The 24,621-nt window shown below is 49.7% G+C and overlaps 1 protein-coding gene across 4 annotated transcripts in view; it reads right to left on the reverse strand.

Annotated features, from left to right (window-relative positions):
* KLHL22 (kelch like family member 22) overlaps positions 1-24,621 on the reverse strand; it is a 39,170-nt gene that overhangs the window by 2,356 nt on the left and 12,193 nt on the right. For all 4 annotated transcript variants that reach the window (XM_036104296.2, XM_036104298.2, XM_036104297.2 and 1 more), the window contains exons 3-6: positions 19,740-19,905; positions 15,891-16,609; positions 9,249-9,441; positions 809-1,042 (exon numbers count right to left, since the gene is read on the reverse strand). In XM_036104296.2, the coding sequence (XP_035960189.2) occupies positions 809-1,042; positions 9,249-9,441; positions 15,891-16,609; positions 19,740-19,905 (1,312 nt within the window). The remainder of the gene's footprint in view (positions 1-808; positions 1,043-9,248; positions 9,442-15,890; positions 16,610-19,739; positions 19,906-24,621) is intronic.

The following is a 24,621-nucleotide window of genomic DNA, read 5'->3' on the forward strand; positions in this document are numbered from 1 at the left end:
ACAAGTTCCCAGTGATGCCGATGCTGCTGGCCTGGGACCACACTTTGAGAAGAAGAGCTCTCACCTAAGAAAACAACCCAAAATACCCGAAACGCACTGCAGAGTAAATATTACCTATGTGACTTGGAATAGTCAAAACTTGGGCCAACCCAAATGATGCACCAACGTGACAGAATTCTGCACGGCCACTGAGGTTGGCAGTGGCTATGGAAATCGAGTATGAAACTGGAAAACAGCCACAACAAACTTCAGCCAGAAGCAGACTGGAGTGCTCTTTACCTACAGTTAGGTGGAAACCACGCACAGGCAGGACTAAAACACAGTGGCACCGAGTGGGATGATGGGTGCTTTTCCTCAACCTTATCCATTATTCAAACAATCTGCAATGCGGTTATACTAACTTTACAATTAATGTTTTTAATAATCAAAACAAATGAAAGTACCCTGCCTGATACTGTAACGATGGATACAGGTCATTGGTCCAAACCCAGAGAATGTACACCACCCCAGAGCGAACCCTGCTGTAAACTACGGGCTTGGGGTAAGAGCGTGTCATGGTGGGCTCAAGGACCATAACAAATGTCTCACTCTGGTGGGGGATGTTGATGGTGAGGGAGACCACGTGTGCAGGGATGGGGGTATATGGCAAATCTCTGCACCTTCTGTTCAATTTTGCTGGGAACCTAAAACTGCGATAAAAAATAAAGCCTATTTAATAAAAAGGCATACACGCTGCAATTAATTTTTCATCCAAAACAACTGGAAGGGATGGGAAGAACACGTGCGTGGGCAGCCCAGCTCTGCTCACCTGGTGCACGTCCCTCCTGTAACCAGCGTCGTTGTTGCTGCCCCCGATCACGTACAGCTTGTCTAGGAGCGTGGCCATGCCATGCCAGGCCCGCCGCACGGGCCCATCAGCCAGGCTGTGCCAGGTGTTGCTGTCCGGGTCATAGCAGTGCGTCTCCTTTAGGTAGTCCTCCCCTCTGCGGCCACAGGTAATGTACATCTTCCCCTCCAGCGTGGCGCCCGCATGGGCATACACCTGCCACCAAGAGAACCCAGGGGGCAAGAGAGCCGTGAGGGAAGGCAACCAGGGCCCTCACGGAGGCCGCTCATACCCCACAGCGGCACACCATTCATCATGGTGTCCCCAACTTCCACCTCACATTCTGCGGAGAACGCTCCCTGATTCGGTCCTAGTCATCCACCCTGACCTTACCCCAATAGGGGACGAGTCTACGGACCCAGAGGTGGCTCTGGGATCTTTGTCTTTCCCTTGCCCCTAAACGAGACATCTGCATGGGGGGCTCAAAGCAATCAAAGCACAGACTTTAGAGCCAGTCACGGGAGGAGAGAGCACTTCTGGGGATACCTGACCCATCCTCAGCAGCCTCCACCTCTTCCCCACTCCCAATTACCAGCCAATCCTCCAGGCCTCCTGACCCCACTTGCAAAATCTGTTCACAAATAATATCTAACGATATGGTGAGGAGGAAAGTGAGATGCAAAATCAAACACAAAGAACAATGCCATTTTAGTGATGGTTATGTGTGGAGGATGAAAACACACCACTCTGCTTTTGATTTTGGTCCTCAGACTTCTCCGTGCACCCTGGCAGGGGATCCCCTCCCTGCCCAGCCAGCTAGACCCCTCACACTGGTTCCTACTCTATGCTCATACTCACTTGCTCAACCCCCCGCCGAGCAAGGCCTTTACGCTGGGCCCATGGGCCCCAAGGCAGAGCACTGTGTGTTTTGGGGGTAGAGGAGCCCCCTGGTGTGGAAGCTCCAGAGCTTGTTACAGAGCCAGCCACTGACCCTCAGGCTGTGTGGTAACACAGCAAAGGGCTGGAGAGATGGACAGGGGACAGAGCAGTGGGCAGGACACAAACCAAGGGCTTGGGTCTTCTCTCATCAATGGTGGGGACCTGGGAAGGTTTTGGTGCTTGGGTTTTGTTTTTTTTTAAAGAATGTATTTATTTATGTATTTATTTATTTACTTGGGTTTTTTAAAGAATTTATCTATCTATCCATCTATCTATTTATTTGACAGAGAGAGAGAGAGGGAGCATACAAGCAGAGGGAGAAGCACGCTCCCCGCTGAGCAAGGAGCCTGAAGCGGGACTTGATCCCAGGACCCCGGGATCATGACCTGAGCCAAAAGCAGACGCTTAACTGACTGAGCCATCCAGGCACCCCTTGGGTTTGTTTTTTTTTAATTAAACTTTTCTTTTTTTTTTTTAAAGATTTTATTTATTTATTTGACAGAGAGAGAGAGAGAGCACAAGCAGGGGGAGTGGCAGGCAAAGGGAGAGGGAGAAGCAGGCTCCCGCTGATCAGGGAGCCCAATGCGGGGCTCAATCCCAGGCCTCTGGGATCATGACCTGAGCCGAAGGCAGTTGCTTAACCGACTGAGTCACCCAGGTGCCCTAAACTTTTCATTTTGAAGTAAGTGTAGACTCACACGTAGTTGTTAAGAAAATAATACAGACACCATGTACCCTTTACCCAGGCTCCTCAATGATAAGCTAGTATAACTCTAGCCCAACAACACAACCAGGATGCTGACGTTGACCCAGTCAACACAAGACACTTCTACCTCCAGTAGGATCCCTCCTGTTGCCTGTCTGTAATCATACCCACATCCCCCCTGCCCTGAACCCCCTCTTTAATCTGTTTCTCCATTTCTATAATTCTGTCATTTCAAGAGTGTTATATGAATGGAATCATGCAGCCTTTTGGAACAGGCTTTCTATGCTACCTCGGGTTCATCTAGACTGTTGCTCGTATGTGTCCATAGTTTGTTCGTTTTTATTGCTGAGTAGAATCCCATGCTGCGTATCTGCTACAGTTTGCTTAGCCAGACACCTGTTGAAGGACATCTGATTTGTTTCCAGTTTCTGGCTGTGACCAATAAACCACTATAAATGTTTGTGTACAGAGTTTTCATTTTTCTGGGATAAATGCCCAGGACTGCAACTGCTGAGTTGCATGGTTAGTTAGAAGTTAACTATTTAAAGACATTGTGAAAGGGGCACCTGGGTGGCTGTCAGTTAAGCGTCTGCCTTCACCTCGGGTCATGATCCCAGGGTGCTGGGATCGAGCCCCGCATTGTGCTCTCTGCTCACGGGGAGTCTGCTTCTCCCTCTCCTTCTGCCTGCCTCTCTGCCTACTTGTGCCCTCTTTCTCTGTCAAATAAATAAATAAAATCTTTAAAAATAAATAAAGGCATTATGAAATTCCTTCCCACTGTAGCTGTACCATTTTACATTCCCATCAGCAACGTATGAGCAACCTACCTTCTCTGCAGCCCCACCAGCACTGGCTGTTGGACTAGTTTTTATTTCAGCCACTCTGACAGGTGGTTTTTTCTCACTGTGGGTCTCATTTGCACTTCCCTAACGACTAATGATGTTGAACATCTCATGTGCTTGTCTGCCATCTGATACCCCCCTGCCCCATAGTTCTGATGAAGTCCCATTTATCGATTTTTCTTTTTATGGCTCATGCTTTGGGGGTCAAGTCTAAGTATTTGTTGCCCAGTCCTAGATCCCAAAGATTTTCTTCTACTTTTTTCCCCCTAAGTACTATATAGATTTACATTTTACAGCTAAGCCCATAAACCACTTTGAGTTAATTTTTGTATAAAGTATGAGACTTGGGTCAATGTTCATTTTCTTTGCTTAAGGATTCCAACTGCTCTCGTATAATTTGTTGAAAAGTTATCTTTTCTTCATTCAATTGCTTTTGCATCTTTGTCAAAAATCAGATGGACATAGGGCGCCTGGGTGGCTCCGTTGTTAAGCATCTGCCTTTGGCTCAGGTCATGATCCCAGGGTCCTGTGATCAAGCCCTGCATCGGGCTCCCTGCTCGGCAGGAAGCCTGCTTCCCCCTCTCCCACACCCCCCTGCTTGTGTTCCGTCTCTCGCTATGTCTCTCTCTGTCAAATAAATAAAGATTTTATTTATTTGAAGGCGAGAGAGTGAGATGCTTAATGGACTGTGCCACCCAGGCGCCCCCTCCCCACTTTATTCCCTTACAAAATTGAGGTATTCTAGATCTTTTGCCCTTCCATGTAAATCTCAGAATAGTCTCATCTATATCTATAAAAATTGTTGCTAAAATTTTGATAGGAATTGAGTTAAACACCATCTATCAATTCGGGAAGAACTAACATCTTTATTATTTGAGTCTTCCAATCCATGTACATGGTATGTCTCCCCACTTATTTACATCTTCTTTTCTTTCATCAGCATTTTATAATTTTTAGCATATAAATTCCGTAAGTGTTGTTAAATTTATACCTAAGTATTTCATTTTTTTGAGCAATTATAAATAGTATTTCCCATTTCAGTGTCCACATGTTCATTGCTAATATACAAAAATGCAATGGATTTTTGCAGATTTATCTTATATCCTACAATCTCACTGAACTCACTTATTAGTGCTAGGTTCTTTTTTTTTTTTTTTTTTGGTACATTCCTTTAAGATTTTATCTATTTATTTACTTGAGAAAAAGAGAGTATGTGAGCAGGGGGAGGGGCAGAGGGAGAGAGAGAACCTCAAGCAGACTCTGTGCCGGGGCCCGACATGGGGTTAAGAGTTGGACACAACTGACTGAGCCACCCAGGCGCCCCGGTAGCTTCCTTTAGACTTTGCACAACTTATTCATCCTTAGGGTCAGTTTTACTTCTTCCTTTCAATCTGCATGCTTTATTTTCTTTTCTTGCCATGTTTCACTGGCCAGACCCTCCAGGACTATGATGAATAAGAGTGGTGAGAGCAGACATCCTTGCCCTGCTCCCCATCTTAGGAAAAACATTCAACTTAGTCTTTCATGATTAAACACAGTATTAGCAGTAGGATTTTTGTAGATGCTCTTCATCAAGTTGAGGAAACTCATCTCTATTATTTTTTTTAGTTTGATCATGAACAGATGCAAAATATTGTCAAATTCTTTTTCTGCTTTGACTGATATAATTGTGTGATTTTTAACATGGTGGATTATACACTGACTAAATTTCAAATATGGAACTAGCCTCCTATCTCTGTAATCAACTCCATTTGTCATGCATTTCTTTTATCAAGGGGGGATAATTCTATTTGCTAATATTTAATGAAGAATATTCATATGTAGATTTATGAGATGTCTTTTTTGGGGACCCTCTTTGTCTGGTTTTGTTATCAAGTTAGTATTAACCTCATAAGATGAACTGGGAAGTATTCCCTCCTTTTTCCATATTTTCCGGAAAAAAACAATATGCAGAATTGCTGCTAACTTTTCTTTAAATGTTTAGTAGAACTCTTCAATAAAACTATCTAGGCCTGGACCTTCCTTCTTGGGAAGTTCAATTTCCTTAACAGGTAGAGGGCTATTCAAATTATCTATTTAGCTTTGAGTCAGTTGTGTTGTATTTTTTTTTTTAAAGATTTTATTTATTTATTTATTTGACAGAGAGAGAGACAGCGAGAGTGGAAACACAAGCAGGGGGAGTGGGAGAGGGAGAAGCAGGCTTCCCGCCGAGCAGGGAGCCTGATGCGGGGCTCGATCCGAGGACCCTGGGACCATGACCTGAGCCGAAGACAGACGCTTAACGACTGACCCACCCAGGCGCCCCGTGTTACGTTGTATTTTTTGAGGAATTCATCTGTGATCAAGTTTACATGTGTAAGGTTGTTCATAGAATTCCTTTCTTCTCATACTTTCGATGTCTGCAGGGTTTGTAGTAATGTCCTGTTTTATTTTTGACATTTTAAATTGTGACTTCTCTTTCTAGAGGTTTATCAATTTTATTTAACTTGTTAAAGAGCCAGTTCTTTGTTTCATTGATTTTCTCTACTGTTTTTATGCTTTCAACTTCACTGATTTCTGCTCTTTAATATTTTTTCTGCTTGGTTTGGCTTTATTTCGCTTTTTTTTTTTTTTCCCAAGTTCTTAAGATAGGAGCTTATATTACTGATTTATTTTTTTCTCTAATGTATGCTTTCAGTGTCACAAATTTCTCTCTCAGCACAGCTTTAGCCTGATGCCACCAATTCTGAATGCTAACTTTCCATTTTCATTCACTTCAAGGTATTTTATTATTCCCCCTTGACCTGTGGATTATTTAGACGTGTGTTGTTTAGTTTCCAACTGTTTGTGGAGGTTTTCCTGTTAACTTTTTTTTTTTTCCTGTTAACTTTCTGTTGGTGATTTCTAGGTTGAGTCCATCTGAGACAGAGAACACAGTGAGGATTTCAATTTTTATACATTCATGGAAGTTTGCTTCCCATTGGTGCTACTGGCTATCAGCCCCTTAATTACAAGTCTGAGATATATGAGGCAAAAAGAAAACCCAGGGAACACATTACTGTACGGTGTTGTTCCTCAGTTCCTGAGACCCCAGCTGGACTGCCTTCTCCCAACCATTCTGAGTCTTAAGGTTTTTCTTATGTATATGTCCAGAGTTTTGAGTTGTACCTAGAAAGAGGAATTAGGAAGAATACATCTACTCTATCTTCCCAGAAGTGTGAGTTCTCTGGGGAGGTTTTGTTTTGTTTTGTTTTTTAAAGATTTTATTTATTTATTTGACAGAGAGAGAGAGAGACAGGAGAGGGAACACAAGCAGGCGGAGTGGGAGAGGGAGAAGCAGGCTCCCCGCTGAGCAGGGAGCCCGACGTGGGGCTCGATCCCAGAACCCTGGGACCATGACCTGAGCCGAAGGCAGACGCTTAACGAACTGAGCCACCCAGGCGCCCCTCTGGGGAGGTTTTTAAGTGAGAGAGTTCCCTGCAGAGATCCCCTTTTTCTCCTCTGGAACACAGGATGGCAGCACTCTGCCTGCTGCTGGGACAGGGAGTTCATGGTCTGTTGGGGGCATGTCAGCAACCAGTTCTTAATAGTGCCACACTGGTGGGACTCAGCATTACATGGGTCCCTAAGAAACAGGTAAGAGAATGTGTCAAACGGATGAGGCTAACGGCCTTTTCCCTCCGTCATTTGCTATGTCTGACTGTGGGTTCTATGTTAGCAATGTGGGCTGCATACCTGCCTTCTCCAGGACCTGGGGGCCCCCTCAGCTCACAGAAGAACCCCTCCCTGCTCTCTGGCAGGTTTCCCATCTACCTCCCTGGCTGCCCCTCCACAAGCCTCTTATAGTCCCTACTCCTCTGAGCTGATCACAACTGTTCCCATGGCCAGCACACCATCATGTCCTGACAAAGCCTCTACATTTCTATCTCCTGGCTGACCAGTCCCCTGAGCTGGACTTTTAATGTCAAACTAACATTTCCCATTGGAATATTTATCATGTTCTATATGGAACCCTTCCTTTTCTTTTTCATTCCCAAACCCAGTTGTCCTCTTGGTCAGCAGCTTAGCCATCCACCCAGGTGCTCAAACCTGGAGCCTGGGCATCTTCCATGATCTATCCCCTTTCATTCTCTAACATCTGATCCATCAGCAAGTCTGGTCCATTTACCTCCAAACTATACCTCAAACCTGCCCATCTCTCTCCTTCCCCACAGCCTCTACCCTAAGCCAAGCCACCATCACCCCCACCTGGACCGCCCAATGGCTCAGGAGCTGCTCCTCTCTATCCTTGTCTCTTCACAATCCCTCCTCATGCCATCCCTCTTTCTCAGATTGGGAAGTACCCCTCCTGGCCTGGGAGCTCCTTCCCTCTCCCAGCAGCTGCTTCCTTTAGACCTTGGTCTAATCAACATCTCTTTCAGATGGGCCTTCCCCAGTCTTTTCAGATTAGTCCTGCCAGAGCCCCCTCCCTGCACAATGCTGAGCTCAACCCTCTCAATTTCCTTCATCAATTGAGCACAATTGGCAATTACTCTACTGATTTGTTTAGTGGTTAAGAGTGGTCTCTCTATTAGGCTGTGAACACCATGGTCTGGAGGGGAACTTTTCTCATCTTTTATCACCACTGGATTCCCAGGGCTTGGTATCTGGTAGGTGCTTAATAAATAGTAGCTGAATAAATGAATGGTATGAAGGAAGAAAGGAACATTGATAGGGAGAACCTGGTTGAAGGCTGAGGCTGCCCCCCTGTGGCCACATCAGAGACCTGCAGCTTCCAAAGAAACACCCCACCCCCCCCCACCCCCCCCCACCCCCCGCCCCCGGGGCCCAGAGCCCAACACCCCCCATTCCTACTCATTCCTTTCCAGAACAGAATTCAGGGGTCCATTAGATCTCAAGGACCCCCTGATCTTTCCCATGCAAAATCTCTTCCTTTCTGCAGATTGAGAGTAGGAAGTACTCCATCAGAGGTGCTTCCTTCCCCAGGGAAGCTGAGGAGCGAGGAGCAGGCCAGCTTTCCCTGCCTGGGAGGAACTACAGTGAGAACCCCTGGCCTCAGAGGCCTTGTGGGCCATGGAGAAGAGCTGGACCCATCAGGGAGACCTCAGCCCCGTGAGGTCAGAGACTACAGCCTTGGGAGGACTGGAGATGAGAGGAGATGCGGAAAGAGGTCCAGACAGGCAGGAGCTCTTGTGGCAGGGCCTGGACAACAGCCCACGTGTGTCCCCACGCCACCCTCTGCGTCTACAGTGCCCAGGGATACCCCTGGATACACATGATCTTTAAAAACAAGCAAACAAATATGAAATACAACTTCTAAAGTGGTTTTTTTTGCTTTTCAAAGGCCCCACCCTCCGGGAGGCCCGTACACAAGTCTGAGGCTCCTGCGCCCTCCTCTATCACAGTGTCCCTCCTGTTTAACAACATCTTTGGACACATTTCAGCTCAGCTCAACTGTGCTGAGGGACAGACAAGGGGAAGGCTTCGGTCTACATTTGAACTGCAGGGTTAAAGCAGCTTCCTGGGGGGGCACCTGGGTGGCTCAGTCAGTTGATCCTCCAACTCCTGGTTTCAGCTCAGGTCCTGATCTCGCAGTCATAGGATCGAGCCCCATGTCGGGCTCCACGATCAGGGAGTCTGCTTCAGATTCTCTCTCTCTCTCAAATAAATAAAATCTTTAAGAAAATAAAAAAATAAAAAATAAAGCAGCTTCCTGGGACTAAGGTGGCGAGACCAAGGTGGGGATGAAATTCTGGGGAACAGGATGTGGTGTACACTTGGTGAGGATCTCCCCCCGGGGGCTGGCCGAACCTCAGGGGTCCCCTGTCCCAATCACAGTGCAGCATCTTTGGAGGTACCCACTAGGCCTGCTTCCCTGGCTTGGCCATCCACTCTCTCTGCACACCCTGGAAGGAAAGTGGGCAGGAAAAGGCCCCTCTTGGCGAGGTTTCCTTACCTCCCTCTTGAGCGGAGCCACGTACGCCCAGGAATTGGTGGTGGGATCGTAACACTCCACAGCATTCAGATCATTATGGTAGTCGCGCCCCGCCACCGCATAGATGTACCTGCCCACAACACACACACATAGGTCCGCGTGCTCCTGCTGCAGGGACTGGATCTGGAACCAGCGGTTGTGCCTTGGGTCATACCTTTTGAGGGAACATGAGGGCAGTGTATCACTGAGTGGCCAGAAAGCCTGGCTAGCAGGCCCATACCTCCTGTTCCACCGCTGTACCCTGATCCACCCCCCCACCCAGCTGCCCTGACACACCAGCACATGCCTACCCACAACCACACCAGCAGGCTGCTACCTGCCTGAACATGGGTGTGTCCCCAGCACAGAGCGTGGAAGGCATGGCCAGGAGCCCCTTGGGTTTCTGCCCACAATGCCAATACGTTCTAGGGGTAATCTCATGGGGAGGGTTTCTAGCCCACCCATCTGTCCAGCCCAGGCTGCCACACGGCTGTTCCTACAGCCGTCTCCATCTCACCTATCCAGATCTATGGTCCACACGGCCCTGTCCCCATTCAGGAATGCCCAATTATGGCCCCACCCGTGGACAGACACAACAGCCTCCCAGCCTCCAGTCAATGCCAACACTCCTTCTGGGGTGATCTGCCAGGCTCCTGTCACAGCCCACCCCTCCATCAATTCATGCTCCTCTCCTAAGCTGCCTGTTGCCAGCTGGTGGAGTGAGAATGATCTGCCATGCTGGGCTGACTACAGCAGGCCCACGCGGCCAGAGGAGCAATGCTGTGCTGAGGGGCTTCCCAGGAGAATAGTTAGAGGAGGCCAGGGAAGCTGACCACTGCCTAGCTTCTCCTGAGCTCCTGCTGAGCCCCAGCACTGCAAAGCTTCCTCTCCCGACAGCCCTTTCCTGGGAGATACAGTTGTCCCCAAGCCTGCCTTCTTTCTCCATCAACCTTTTAAAAACGTCATATCCCCAAGCAGCAGCTTCATTCTGAGCTCCTTTGTGCAACTACCCCCTCCCACGGCCCTGAGGCTGCTCTGCCCCTCATCTGCCTTTGAAGGCCTTCACATGCTCTACCCATGCGATCTCAGCCATCCCAGGAGACCAACTATCACCCCTCACTTCTTCCTCTGGCATGTCGGACCCACGTGGCAAAGGCCTCCTAGCCATCTCCAGCTGGCTGCTCACCCGTCCTGAACAGAACCCCGTGCTCCCTCTGCTCACCCAATCCCACACTCACCCCCAAGCCCAAGCTCATACCAAAATCCTCACTTAGCCTAGCAGCCTTGGCCCTTCACAGGCCAGTCCACACCTACCTTGCCAGCACTCAGCACTGCCCCACTCCATGGCCCGGGCCCGGCACTCTGCGGGACATGCAAGCAGGTATGCTATTTGGGTGAATACAGAGGATTACAGAGCCTTGAGTGACCAGGACGCTGTGAGCCCGAGCCCCACATCTGGCCCCTTCCCCCGGACATCCACTCAGGTACCAGCAACGGAGTGCCTGCTCCTGAAGCCTCCTTGCCCAACAGCTCGTGCATAATTATAGTCGCTTTCAGATAAGTGGTTTTTATTTCTCCACAGGAAGACCAACTCCAAGGGGATAAGCTGAACTGCAACTGGCTCATCAGAGAAGGAACAGAGTTTTCTTTGGTCAGTGCCATATACGGGTCGGTGAAGACACAGGTTTCATCCCTTGCCCCCTGAGGACAGGTTAGGCGTGCTCTACAGCTGCTCCTTCCTGCCTACACCTTTTGGCCAGTTCTTCCCTGCCAGCCAGGAAGGACAGGAAACAATCCTCAGGGGCTGGGGCTAACAAGAGAGCAAGAACATGCGCACAGGTCACAGACACTTGGGTTTAAGAGCTGGTCTGCCCCTGGCCAGCCAGGTGCGTGCAGGCATTGCTTCTCCTCTCTCCGGCATTCACCCAGCTTCCGCGCCTGCCCGAGGGGAGGATGCCGCCTGCCTACAAGAGCTATCACGAGGGCTCAGAAAGGACAATGCACATGAAAAGGGTCCTTGTCAAACTGGAAGGGAGTTCATAAAGGACTGGTTCGGGTCTGTATTCCTAGACCTCACTGTAGCTCAGGGCAGATCACGCACTGTCGGCTAGATGAATTAAACACAGATTACCAGCAGTGAAATCATTCAGTCACTCTGCAAATATTCGCTGGCCACCCGACGTGGATCAGGCATAGTGCTCCGTGCAGGGAATCCCAAGGGAAACTCCACACAAGCACCCGTCTTTCCACTGTAGAGGTACAGAGAGGGTGATCTATCCAGAAGTCATGGTCTACTGGGCAGCAGGGGCTGGGACAGCAGAGCTCTCTCACGGAGACCAGGAAGGGCCTGGCGTTTAAGAACTCAATGACCAGGGGCACAGCCAGTTGAAGGTTTAGCTGGGCAGGCAGCCCTGGCCAGTCCAGGGGCTCAGCACTCACAGAGGCCCTGCCAACTGACTGGGATGGGCACTTCCCACTCCCTCTCCTATGCACGACTCTCATTCATGTACATGTCACCCTCACCCCATTTCTGGTCAAGTGCAAGTCAGCATCTTCCCCCAGAGCGAGACAAGCCCCACCAGATGCTTCCGCTTGCTTCCTTCTGGTCTCCTGCCCTCACGGCTTCCTCGAATGCGTTCATATGGATTTGTGGTTTCAGATTTAACGCTCGCGTGCACACACACATACACACTACACATACACATCCCATACATCAATATTTTAGACGCAACCACAGTTGCGCTAACTTCTTATCTCCCCACTGTGTCCTGTATTCCACTTTTTCCTCTTTATTGGATTGATTTTCTACTTTGTTGGAATAAATCCTAAGGATATAAACAGTTTTAGTCACTTTAAGGCAGATTTTTGGATCGTCCTACTGCAAACTCAGACGTGCAAGCTAGAGTTAATACAAAATGCTTTGGGGTCTTTGTTAAATTGAGCAGACCGTTTTTCTTCTGTGTTTCCACAGTTTAAGCATTCTCATAACTATTAATGAAGTCCATTACAATCAAAGAAATTTTTAAAATATATTTTGAAATATGAACAACCATGGAAATGCCTAAGGGAGAAAACAAGTTGCTATTCTAAGTAGGGTCCAATAGGCCATGGGCGAGGCGGGCAGTCAGTACAGGTCCCCCTATATGAAAGTAGGCTATTCCTTGGAAACCTTTCAAAAGCTGAAGTGGCATAAAACAAAGCAAATACAATTAATTCACATGGTAAAAAATTTGAGCATTCCCAGACCCAAAAAATAACCGTTCTCAGGGCTTTTCTGATACCTCGGGTCACACCTTGCTAACGATGCACAAAATAAATGAAGATAAAGCACGGATGCTCAGAGAGTTCGAAGCTCTGGCCGCTTGTAGTTCCTAGGGAGGGCGCCTGGAGGCGCCACTCTCGCTCAGGGTGCATGTTGCCTCTATTAATGCTCGCTGCAACACCAACACTGAACACTATCTTCGCTTTTAATCTTCTTTTCGTAAAAGCGAAAATCCTCTTCGGAATTCTACTGGTTAGCGAAAACAGGTACTAATGTAGGTCTTTCACAAAAGCAAAGTGGAGTAACGTAGACTTTGTAAGCGGGGTTGGGGGAGTACAAATACAATTTGCTAAGACAGCTAACTTCTTATGTGCGGTTCCTGTTGTACCAATGCTCTGATATAATCTGAGAAGTCTCCAACACCCCAAATGCAAACCCTAACTGCAAATTTTGTTTTCTTGTATTCTGAGAGTCTGTAGATCCTAAGGCTCATAAACTAAGGATGGGGAGAAGGAAGAGAACCAAACTCTTAGACCGTTCAAATTAAGATCCATCTGGCAGTTTTAAAAGTCTAAGAGATTAATGGAACTCCCCACCCTGTAGAGATGACAGACCCCGGGGTCCTCCCACCACCTAGGCAGACACTGCACCCCAACCCCTTCGCAGTGCCTCCCTTGCCAGGCAGGTCTCACACACCCCACCTGCCACAATGACCCAACCTTGTCACTGGAGTTTGAGGCTGTGGTTATCAAACACTGGTGCAGATACTAGCATTCTCCAGAGTTTGGCTTGGGACTCACAGCACATGTTCACCAATGGGAAATTTAGACCAGTCTTGAGTGAAACTGACAGCAAGGCAATAAAAGGGCAGACTGAGGGCAGGCAGTGCCCCCCCCCACCTTGTGGGAAAGCCCCACGGCCTCCCTGTGGGCACACAACCACCCCACTGTAGGCTAAGGGCTGGTGACCACAACACCCTGGAGAGGCCTGTTTTGCACATCTGTGGGTTGCTCTCAGCAGGGAGGTCTGGCCTTGGCCCTCCAACAGGGAAAGAGGCCCCTAAAAAAGAAGCTTTGAGGCTTTTCAAGGGAAGGCTGAACCTGGTGCTGCTACACCCACTGTGGAGGATATTTGGTTAGGGAGAAAATGAACACATTGTTTCTTCCTTTCTGAACGCAGCCTGTCCTGTGTTTAACTGTACTTGAGCTGCCAAGCTTTGGGTCTCTTCAGTTTAACAGAGGTGATTGCTTCCTGGGGCCCAGAAAGCAGAAGTGGCTGGAGCCCTCTCCTCATGCTCACTTCTGTGAGGCATGGCCAGGCCAGACCCCACCCCCCACCCCCAAGGATGGAAACATGAACATGAACTTGGTTGGTACCTAACTCACAGCCATGGAAGCAGTTGGCAATCTCTCTCTCTTTGCAGTACCAGCTTTCTTTCAGCTTGCAGAAGATGGAGACTTCCCACATACATCAAATCCCATGAAATCAAACCAAAGTATGGTGGAGGGGCCCTGGACACCTAATGGTAGCTGAGGCTGTGGGGATCTACTCTGATTCCTTCGTTCTGCCCCCAAAAATGAATTTGTGGGATCACAGCTCAATAGACTGACAGAACTAGAAGCATCCTACAGACCAGGACAGTCCACAAAACCCCCTCTTTTGGGTTCCTGGACTCAATTCTGATGTATGTGTTGGGGCGGGGGGGGCATGACATTTTCTCCACACCAATAAGCAATTCCCTGGACACTAACTAAGTGTCCTACAATTCAACTCAATCCCAACACTATCTACCTGGAGGTAGCATCAGATCCCACGGGGTGAGGGCTCACTCTACAAGATGGTATGGCCACCCTACCTGTCCCCATTTCAGACACTAGTCACAAGCCCAGGCTGTTATCTATGCTTCTGACCTACGGGATACCAACGGAAGGTTCCAATGACCCCCTCCAGCTCAGAATGCCAATCACAAGCACCAGGTTGTGCCTCTGACCAACTGCTATAAATCAGAGGTTCCCAGGACCCCCTTCCTTGGGTTTCATTAATCTGCTAGAGCAGCTCACAGAACTCAGAGAAACATTACACTTACTAGATTACCCGTGTATTATAAAAAGATATAAATCAGGAACAGCCAGAGAGGAAGAGATGCACAGAGCAAGGTCTGGGGAAAGGGCAGGGAGCTTCCATGCCCCCCCAGGTAGGTGCGCCACTTTCCCGGCACCCCCAACTACTGGGTGGTAGCCAACCCCGAAGCTCTCCCAACCCCCTCCTTTATGTAGGCTTCACTACATAGGCACAGTTAATTAAATCACTGGCCAATGGCAACTGATTCAACCATAGGCCCTTCTCCTCTCCCCAAGGTCAGAGGGCGCGACTAAAATTCCAACCCTCTAAATGGCAGGGTTGGTTCTCCCGGTGACCAGCAACCCCTCACATTCAGGGGCTTCGAGAGTCACAGAGTTCGAAGCTCTGGCCGCTTGATGCTGAAATGCTGGGTGTAGTTCCTAGGGAGGGCGCTTGGGGGCGCCACTCTGGCATTAACTCTCTCGTTAACATAACAAAAGACAAAATCAGTGCCCTCCTCTTAGGTAATTCCAAGGGTTTTAGAAGCTATGAACCAGGAACTGTGTATAAAGACCTAACCTATAGAAAAAACATATATAGTACATCACAATAACCCTCCTGCTCTTGGAAAACTGCCTGCTCAAAAGACCTCGGGGGACCCCATGCCCACCAACATCACTGACGCCAGGGCAGGCAGGGGTAATGAAATCTGGCATGAAGCTCAGCGATGCCCATTGGCTTTTTGGGTCCCCTGGGCTGAGGACTGTACACCACAAAAGAGGGAGGGAGGACAGGAAGCCATTCTCCACCAGGGGCTTGTGGTAAAGAGAGCAGAGCACAGCTGATGGGCAAAGGGAACCTGGGATGAGACACGTCAAAGCTGGAGAGGGCAAGATGGAAGGAGCAGCTGCCCTGCCCAGTGCTCCTGGCAACTCGGTCCGCTCCTTCCGAGGCCGATCCCTGTGCCCAGCCAGTCCAAGTGCACCGTCATTCACAACCCAGTCCCTCACCCACAAGATAGCGGGGTGTGTGACCCATGGTGAGTGGGTCTGAGAAGAGGACAAGAGCGAAAACAAGCATGCCCAGTCCCCTCTTCCTTGCCTCATGGTGGCCCGCACTCTCCAAATTAGCCTGGACTTTACTCCATAAGACAGGTGTACCCCGACAAGCCACAAGATTAATTTAAAAGGCTAGTGCCTCAGCCCTTGCAGAATCCACTCCACAAGCAGCCTCTTGAGCCTGTAACTCCCGCACCACAGCATCCCCCACAGACGAAGTCTCAGCCCAGCACCCTCGCCTACCTCCAGCACCGGGACTCGGCGCGGAAGCCCTGGACATTGTTGTCCCCTCCGATCAGGTACACAAAGTTGTTGAGCACCGCGATGCCCTGGTTGGACATGCGGGGGGCCAGGGAGGCGGTGAAGTGCTTCCACTCTCCCAGTAGGGGGTTCAGGTACTTGGCCTGGTCACTGAGGACAGTGGACGGCGTGGAGTGAATGCCCCCAAAGCCCACGACGCACTGGAAGTCCGACCGCAGCTCTGTGTGAGGGCCCTGCAAGCTGGGCTGCAGGCTCTCATTGCGGTGGTACATGAGGGCGCTGGCCACCGTGTCCCTCAGCGGACTGGGGTCCAGCTTATCGTGCAGCCGCTGGAGGACCTCAGCTTCCATCAGGGGAAAACGCACTGTCTCCAGGAGCTTGGGGGGCTCGTGCAGCGAGATCTGGTCGGCCTGCACCTGCTCCAGGGTGTAATGGTAGAGCAGGGCGCCCTCGTACACCTCGGTCTCGCAGGAGACCTCCAGGCGGTTGCTGCTGAGGAGGGAGTAGACCTTCTCCAGGGGAAGGTGGCGGTACTTGTCAGTCCGCGAGAAGGCCACAAAGTTTTTGAGGATGTAGGTGTCCAGCTGCTCGGTCAGACGGCTCAAGTCAAACAGCTCCGCCAGCCGGTAGACATCAAGGATGTTCTCTTCGTCCACCCAGGACATGAGGAAATCACAGCAGAAATGGATGATTTCTGGGATCTGTGAAGAGAACAAGCCCCATTCAAGCCCGGGCTGGGAACGGTGTCTGGGCGAGGGAGACAAAGGATAACAGCCGTGGGCTACAGCTGGCCCCCCTCCGCTCCCCCCAACCTTTCCTGAAGTAGAGGCGTGGCAGAGCTGTTCTCCCCCAACTCTAGAGGCGACTGGGGCTCACTGCAGACTGACTGGGTTTAAATCCAGGCTTGGAGGAGATCTGTGGCACGTTCTTAAGTGCTCTGAGCCTCGGTCTCCTCCTCTATAAGCGGAGAGGAATAAACTGAAAATGAGACCGTACCCAGGAACTATCTGGCACAGAGAGGACACCTTCAGATCAAAAGTAGCGAATCTCCAGAGAATCAGGAAGCAGCACAGTGGCCACCACATCAGCCACCCCTGCTCTGGAAGGTACCTGGGACCCCAGGCTCTGTCCAAGATATTCAGCTGTCTTCTCCCCACCCCCCGCCCGCTCCCCCAGCTGCAGGCTCAGCCAAAGCTGCAGCCCCAGGGAACCCGCCCCCTACCCCAGGAGCAGGGCCCTGAACCCCCCATGAGCTAAGAACTGTCAGCAGGGCATTTCAGATGCTCGCCCAACACCCTTCCGGGGAACTCCGCTCAGTTCTTAAAAGGCTGGAAGCCATCCTGCCTGGGCAGAGCCCTACAGGACTCTGGCTAGCACACGGGTCCCAGGTGGCCGACACCTGCCCTTTTCCAGTCACGCAGAACTGGTGGGTTGAAAGGTGAGTAAGAAGAACAGTGTTAAGGTAGGAGCTGAGAAGTGAACCCCAGGCTCAGAGGCTATCACATGATTAGACAATCAGAGCATGGCAGGGTGAAGGAGATAGAGAGGAGGGCTCTAGAGAAAGCTGCCAGGCATTGCTAAGTTGTTTAGGAAAACAGGATTTTGAAATTGCTCTAAAAATGGGAATACCTCACTCATCATCAAATACCTCACTCATCATCAACAAATTAACCAGTACACATAGAGTAATTCTGCTGGTATGTGAAGCTTATTAATAAATGTTTAAAATCTTTTTATCTTTATTTTTTTCTCATTCCAAAGATACTCTGTGCTTGCCAGGTCATTAGCTAAGGGCTGAATGGAAACAGGCAAAGTGCCAGGCATGTGTCTGCCCCAGATGGAACGTCCCTATAGGGCTCTGTTAGGTCCTGAAAGTCTTCACTCAACTACCTGTTTTCTCCCTCGGCAGGCACTTCTACTTTGCCTCTTCTTCCTAAAATACTATTTCTGATCTATCGTGGGCCAGGAAACTGAGGACCTGGTTCTGGGGAGGAAGTGAGAGCAAACAGCCCTCAGTGGGCATGAGAAGCAGCTCCTGAAAAACCCAGGGACAGTGTCACCCTCTCCTTCCCATCCTCATTGTCACAGCAGGGGGCCCTCTGCTAGGGAAGCTCACAGAGGAATCACCCCAGGCCTGCCCAGTACAGGAGCCCCATGAGAGGCTCGGAGAAAGGAACCCTTGCCGGGGGTTACCCTGTGGTGACAGTCTTGCTGGGATTCAGATCCAGGTCTCTGGGGACACCAGGAATAGTCTGATCCTGAACTAGTGCAAGGCACAGCACATGGGGAGCATGTGGTCACTGGCTACACGAACAAACATGACCCTGGTGCCTATGGACTTGGAACTGTTAAACCAAGTAAAACTTGCTTTAAAAACAACATTGCAGGGGGGGGCGCCTGGGTGGCTCAGATGGTTAAGCGTCTGCCTTCGGCTCAGGTCATGATCCCAGGGTCCTGGGATCGAGCCCCACGTCTGGCTCCCTGCTCAGCGGGGAGCCTGCTTCTCCCTCTCCCTCTGCCTGTCGCTCTCCCTGCTTCTGCTCTCTCTGTCAGATAAATAAATAAAATCTTTAAAAAAAAAAAACAAAAAAACATTGCAGAGAGCCTGGGTGGCTCAGTTGTTAAGCATCTGCCTTCGGCTCAGGTCATGATCCGGGGGTCCTGGAATCGAGTCCCACATCGGGCTCCCCCTGCTCAGCGGGGAGCCTGCTTCTCCCTCTGCCTCTGCCTGCCACTCCCCCTGCTTGTGCTCGCTCTATCTCTCTCGCTCTCTCTGTCAAATAAATAAATAAATAAAATCTTAAAAAAAAAAAAAATTGCATAGAAGCCCACTATGTTAAAAATAAAACCCCAAAAAGCTGGGCTGCTCGAGGTAAAGCAGGGGTTCTCCATCCCGTGCTGCCCCCACAATGGCCTCAGAAGCGCTAAAGTACTCAGGAGCACTGGCTCAACTCCATCTACTCATTGCATATGGTGAGCCATGGTCAAACCAACCCAACAAGCACAGGCCAAGGGCCTCCCCCCCCACCCATCTGAGAGGGACAGCGCAGGGCATTGCTGGGGCCCTGCCGCACAGTGTGGGGCCTCCAGACACCCCTGAACAGGTTGGCTTTCCTGACTTCTTTCTGATGGCCCCAAACGTGTTCTGACCTGAGAAAAGGTCAGGATAATGAATTCAGCATAGCATTTCATTTTCACTTTCAACAAATGTAAGATGAGACGTCTCTTCAGCCAGATGAGCCCATCTGACAACGGCTCCTGAAAGCAAAGGCATGTGCAGGCCCAGCCCTTGTGTGACCGCACCAACGCCCCCGAGGTAACACAGCCTCCCAAAACGTTAAGTCACGCTGTCAAAGCCTCAGAAAACTTTCTGAGTTCTGTAGGAAAACAAGTATTCAAAATTCAATGACAAAAAGGAAAGTAGTTTCAAAGAGACTGGCGAGACCAAGTGGGGTGGATGAGCAGAAAAGGCCTGGGCAACTCGGGGAGCAGCTCAGCTTCATCAGGGCACGCGGGGCGTCACACACCTGCCTCGGGGTTGGCCCACGTGTTGACATGTGGGATCTTCTCCGGGGCGGGGAGACCCGGGCAGAAAGAAAGGAACCAGCAGAAGAGCGGAGGGCAAAGGGGCCTGGAGGCGTTCGGAGCTGCTCTGGTTCGGCACCAGGGCTGGCGGAGCCGTGCACCACCCGAGAGCTTCTGCCCTACCTGCAGTCTCCTTTGCTGCCTGGTATCCTCGTCTGCTGACGCCCCTCACGCCACTGCCCGGCAGACACCTGGGGATCACCCCCTGGGTTTGGGTCTGCCTTGCTGGAGCGAGGGCAGCCTCACCTGCAGCTGGCAGGCGGCAACCAGCGTCTCCTGGACGTTGCTCAGGCTGAGCTCCAACTCAGAGGTATAAATGAAATGCAGGATTTGGCACATGGCATTGTAGGACACGCCGTGGATCAGGACCTCTTCCTGCTCCATCTCCTTCAATCCCCCAGCAAACATTCCTCTGCAAAGTAAACACATGAAACAGCATTGTCATATCAATCTATATCAATCGTAGGGGCGCCTGGGTGGCTCAGTCGGTTAAGCGTCCAACTCTTGATCTCAGCTCCGGTCTTGATCTCAGCATCATGAGTTCAAGCCCCATGATGAGCAAATCTGTATCAATAAGGGCACCAGCCCGGGCCGCAGAGAACGAGAGGGAGCAGGGGACAGGCTGAGCCAGCAGTGATGCGCAACAGAACACTGGTTCGCTCTGTGCTCTGAGCACGGAGTCTTGCCACGGAAGGTGCCCACCAGCTCCCGAGCAAGTTTGGAGAGCCATCCTAGAAATCACTGTCTGCGTTTCACGTGCTGCAGGGTGTTACCCCTGAGCCTCTTGGGAGCCAGGGACAAAGTCCGGCTTGCTTTCTGCTGCACCCACAATACACTTCCTGGACCATAGCAGCAGCCCAGAGCATGCCATGAATGAATGGAAGAATGAATAAATGGGAAGTCATAAAAGTCATCCCATTCAAAATACACTGAGCACCTAACTAAATGCCAAGTACCATTTAAAGTCAGAGGATTAACAGTCAAGTAAAGTGATTAAGACTCCTACTTACAAGGAGTTTGATGCTAGGGAGGAGAGCAAGTAAAGAACAAGGTATTTCTGAGTGAGGAAATGCTAGAAAGAAGCACAACAGGGCATCTGACCTAGGAGCACCTGGCTGGGAGAGGCGGAGCAGGGGGAGTGATGAGGAGCAGGGACAGGCTGAGACAGAGCTGGGTGGGCCCTCACCAGCCAGTGCATGGCATTCCAGGTGGAGGAGACAGGAGCTCAAGTCCTGGGGCAGGGATGAGTTCGGTACACAAGGCAGCCAGGCCATTGCAAAGAGGAAGTGAGCAGGTGAAACAGGGCCAGATCCTGCTTCCTCCAGGTCAAGACTGAGTCAGGATTGAAATCCAAGCATAATGAAGCACTGTCTGTCGGGGAATTTTACACAGGAGGGTGATGTGAGCAGACTTTTCAGGCAAGAGGGTTCCTGCAGGCCTGGGGAAGGCCCGGTGGCAGAGAGAACATGCTGAAGGACTGAATCTAGGAGAGCCCTGGAGGAACCAGGGCCCTTGGCTGGGTTAGCTGGGCTGACAGGGACTTGGGAGGAATGGGGTCAGAGAGTGAGGTCGGAGTCACCATCACTGAGATGCCCCTGAGGCTAGTTAATGAGGCTGGTGGTCAGGGGAGACAGGAGGGCTCAATACGACAGCCACACACAGAGGACAGAGTAGCTATTTTCACATTTTGTTTATTTTTCAACTAGGTAATATATATAGCAGTACAAGACTTAAAATTTACAACAGGGTGAAAGTTTCCCTCTGGCCCTCCCTCCTCTGCTCTGCTCCAGGCCACCTGTTCCCTTCCCAGGGCAGAGCTACATCCAAAGGCAGTCCACGTACCTTACACTCTACATTACATTTTGACTTAACAATGCATCTTGGAAATGGCTCCTTACTGGTATACATAGGGTTGCCCCTCTTCCAGTAAAGGCTATCACGGTTGATTTAACCTGTGGCTGCAATACACCTGGGTTACTTTTTTTTTTTTTTCTTAGAGAGAGAGAGAGGGAGGGAGGGAGGGAGGGAGGGACGGAGGGAGAATCCTAAGCAGGCTCCACGCTCAGGACAGAGCCTGACGTGGGGCTCAATCTCATGACCCCGAGATCCAACTGAGATCTAACTGAGCCAGCCAGGCACCCTTTAAAGTGCCATTTCTATATTCTTTTTTAAACAGTCCAGATTCTTTGTCCAATTTCTATTAGACTCTGTCTTGTTAATTTGACAAAATCTGCTCTTTTTCGAATGAGTTGAAATTTTTTTTTTCTATCTCAAATCTTTTGATTTTATGATGCTTTTTGCCATGCAGAAGTTTGTCTATTTTGATTGCAGATTTCTCATTTTCTTTTTTGCCTGTGAGTTTTATGCCAGACCTGGAAAGGCTTTTCCCTCTGAGGTAACATTAAAAAACGTTTCCCCGGGGTGTCTGGGCGGCTCAGTTGGTTAAGAATCGGACTCTCGGGTTTTGGCTCAGTCATCATCTCGGGGTTGTGAGATCAAGCCCCATGTCACGCTCCATGCTGAGCGTGAAGCCTGCTTAGGAGGTCTCTCTCTCCCTTTCCCTCTGCCCCTCGCGCCACCCCCCCCCCCAACTCGCATGGATGTGTGCACTCTCTCAAATAAAAAAAGTAAATCTTTAAAACAAAATTTCCCCATGCTATCCTCTATAGTTTTTTTAATTGTTGATTGGGGCATCTGGCTGGCTCAGTTGGTAGAGCATGCAACTCTTGATCTCAAGAGTCCTGAGTTCAAGCCCCACATTGGGCGTGGAGCCTACTTAAAAAAAAGAAAAATTGCTGATCCACTTGAGGTGCAACTCTCTTTGGTCATCCTGAATCCAGGTTCATACAACACCAGCCGCCTCCACCATGCTCCCTCCACCAAGTTTGGCCCCAATGAGATCAAAGTCTTACTTACACCTGAGGTCCACTGGTGGGGAAGTCAGTGCCATGTCTGCCCTGGCCCCCAAGATTGGCCCCGGGACTGTTTCCAAAAAAGGTTAGTGATGACATTACCAAGGCAACCAGTGATTGGAAGGGTCTGAGGATTACAGTGAAACTGACCATTCAGAACAGACAAGCCCCAGGATGTCTGGGTGGCTCAGTTGGTTAAGCACCCAGGTCTTGATCTCAGGGTTATGCGTTCGAGCCCCAGGCTGAGCTTGGAACCTATTTAAAATTTAAAATAAACAAACAAACAGGGGCACCTTGGGTGGCTCAGTCATTAAGTGTCTGCCTTCAGCTCCGGTCATTATCCTGGTGTCCTGGGATTGAGCCCCGCATCAGGCTCCCTGCTCAGCGGGAAGCCTGCTTCTCCCTCTCCCACTCCCCCTGCTTGTGTTCCCTCTCTCACTATGTCTCTCTCTGTCAAATAAATAAATAAAATCTAAAAATAAAAAATAAAGTAAAACAAACAAACACACACAGAACAGACAGGCCTAGAGTGAAGTGGTCACACCTTTTGCCTCTGCCCTGATTATCAAACCCCTCAAGGAACCTCCAAGAGACAGAAAGAAGCAGAAAAACATTAAGCAGAGTGAAACCATCACTTTTGATGAGAGTATCAACACTGCCTGATAGATGCAGCAGCTTTCTTTAGCCAGAGAACTCACTCTCTGGAACCATTCAAGTGATCCTGGGGACTGCCCAGTCTGTGGCTTGCAATGCTGATGGCTGCCACTCTCATGACATCATAGGTGACAGCAACAGTGGTGTAGTGGAATGCCCAGCTAGTTAAGAACTACAAAGGAGGGGCACCTGGGTGGCTCAGTCGTTAAGCGTCTGCCTTTGGCTCAGGTCATGATCCCAGGGTCCTGGGATCGAGCCCCGCATCGGGCTCCCTGCTCTGCAGGAAGCCTGCTTCTCCCTCTCCCTCTCCCCCTGCTTGTGTTCCCTCTCTTGCTGTGTCTCTGTCAAATAAATAAATAAAATCTTAAAAAAAAAAGAACTAGAAAGGAAAATATTTCAATAAAGGATCATTTGACAACAACAACAACAAATCATTCCACCTGGTTTATTTTGGTACAACATGAGGCAAGGGGCAACTTTGTTTTTCGAGAGGGCCACCCCATCATCACCTTCCCCCACTTGGGATGCCATCTTTATCACACACCAAGTTCCTGGCAGGCTGGTGTCTGTTCAAAGTCACTACTTTCCCAATAATGTTCCCACATCTCAGGTACCAGGAGCAGTCTGGATTACTACAGCTCCGTAACACATATGACCGCAGGGGAGGGCCAGTCTCCTTTTATTACCTTCTCAATAATTTCCTGGCCACCGCTTGCTTTTGTAAATTTGGACTTTAGAATCAGTTTGTGTAATCCCCCACCCCCCATAAAGTCTCTTGGTATTTTTATTGGGGATGCATTACACACATAGACTGATGGAGAGAGAGCTAGCTAGCATCCTTGTGATGAACACGATGGGCTCTTCTATCTCACAAGCCAGCCTCTGGGTCTCTGTGGAGATCTTGCAGGTCACCTGCTCACAGACCTGGCACCTGCACGTTATATTTATTCCGAGACATTTTACTCCACCCGCACCCCCTCAGGGTGCTTTCCTGTGCTCTGTGGTACACTGACTCACTCTTTGGGGTGTCCATGCAATGTGTGGACTGTGACTGGATCCTGAATGGAGAGGGGAAGAAGGAAGGAGACAGATGACATTTTGGGGACAATTAGGAAAATTTGACTATGGATTCAGTATCAGATAAAATTATGGAAGGACTATAAATGTTCTTAGATTTATAATGTTATTACAGATATAGTAGAGAAGGCTCTTACTCTTGGAAGTACACTGAATTATTTCCAGATAAACTGTTATATCCACAACTTATTCTGAAGTGAATATGGAAAATGCTAACCGATGAATCTAGGTGAAGGGCACAGTTGTTCACTGTACTGATCTTTCAGCTTTTCTATAGGACTGACATCTTTTTTTTTTTTTTTTAAGATTTTATTTATTTATTTGAGAGGGAGAGAGAGAGCAAGAGCACAAGAGCAGGGAGAGGGACAAGCAGGCTCACCACTGGGCAGGGAGCCCAACATGGGACTCGATCCCAGGACCCTGAGATCATGACCTGAGCTGAAGGCAGATGCTCAACGACCTGAGCCACCCAGGTGTCCCTGACA

This window comes from Halichoerus grypus, chromosome 13 (genome assembly GCF_964656455.1).
Source record: "Halichoerus grypus chromosome 13, mHalGry1.hap1.1, whole genome shotgun sequence".
NCBI classification, from domain to species: domain Eukaryota; kingdom Metazoa; phylum Chordata; class Mammalia; order Carnivora; family Phocidae; genus Halichoerus; species Halichoerus grypus.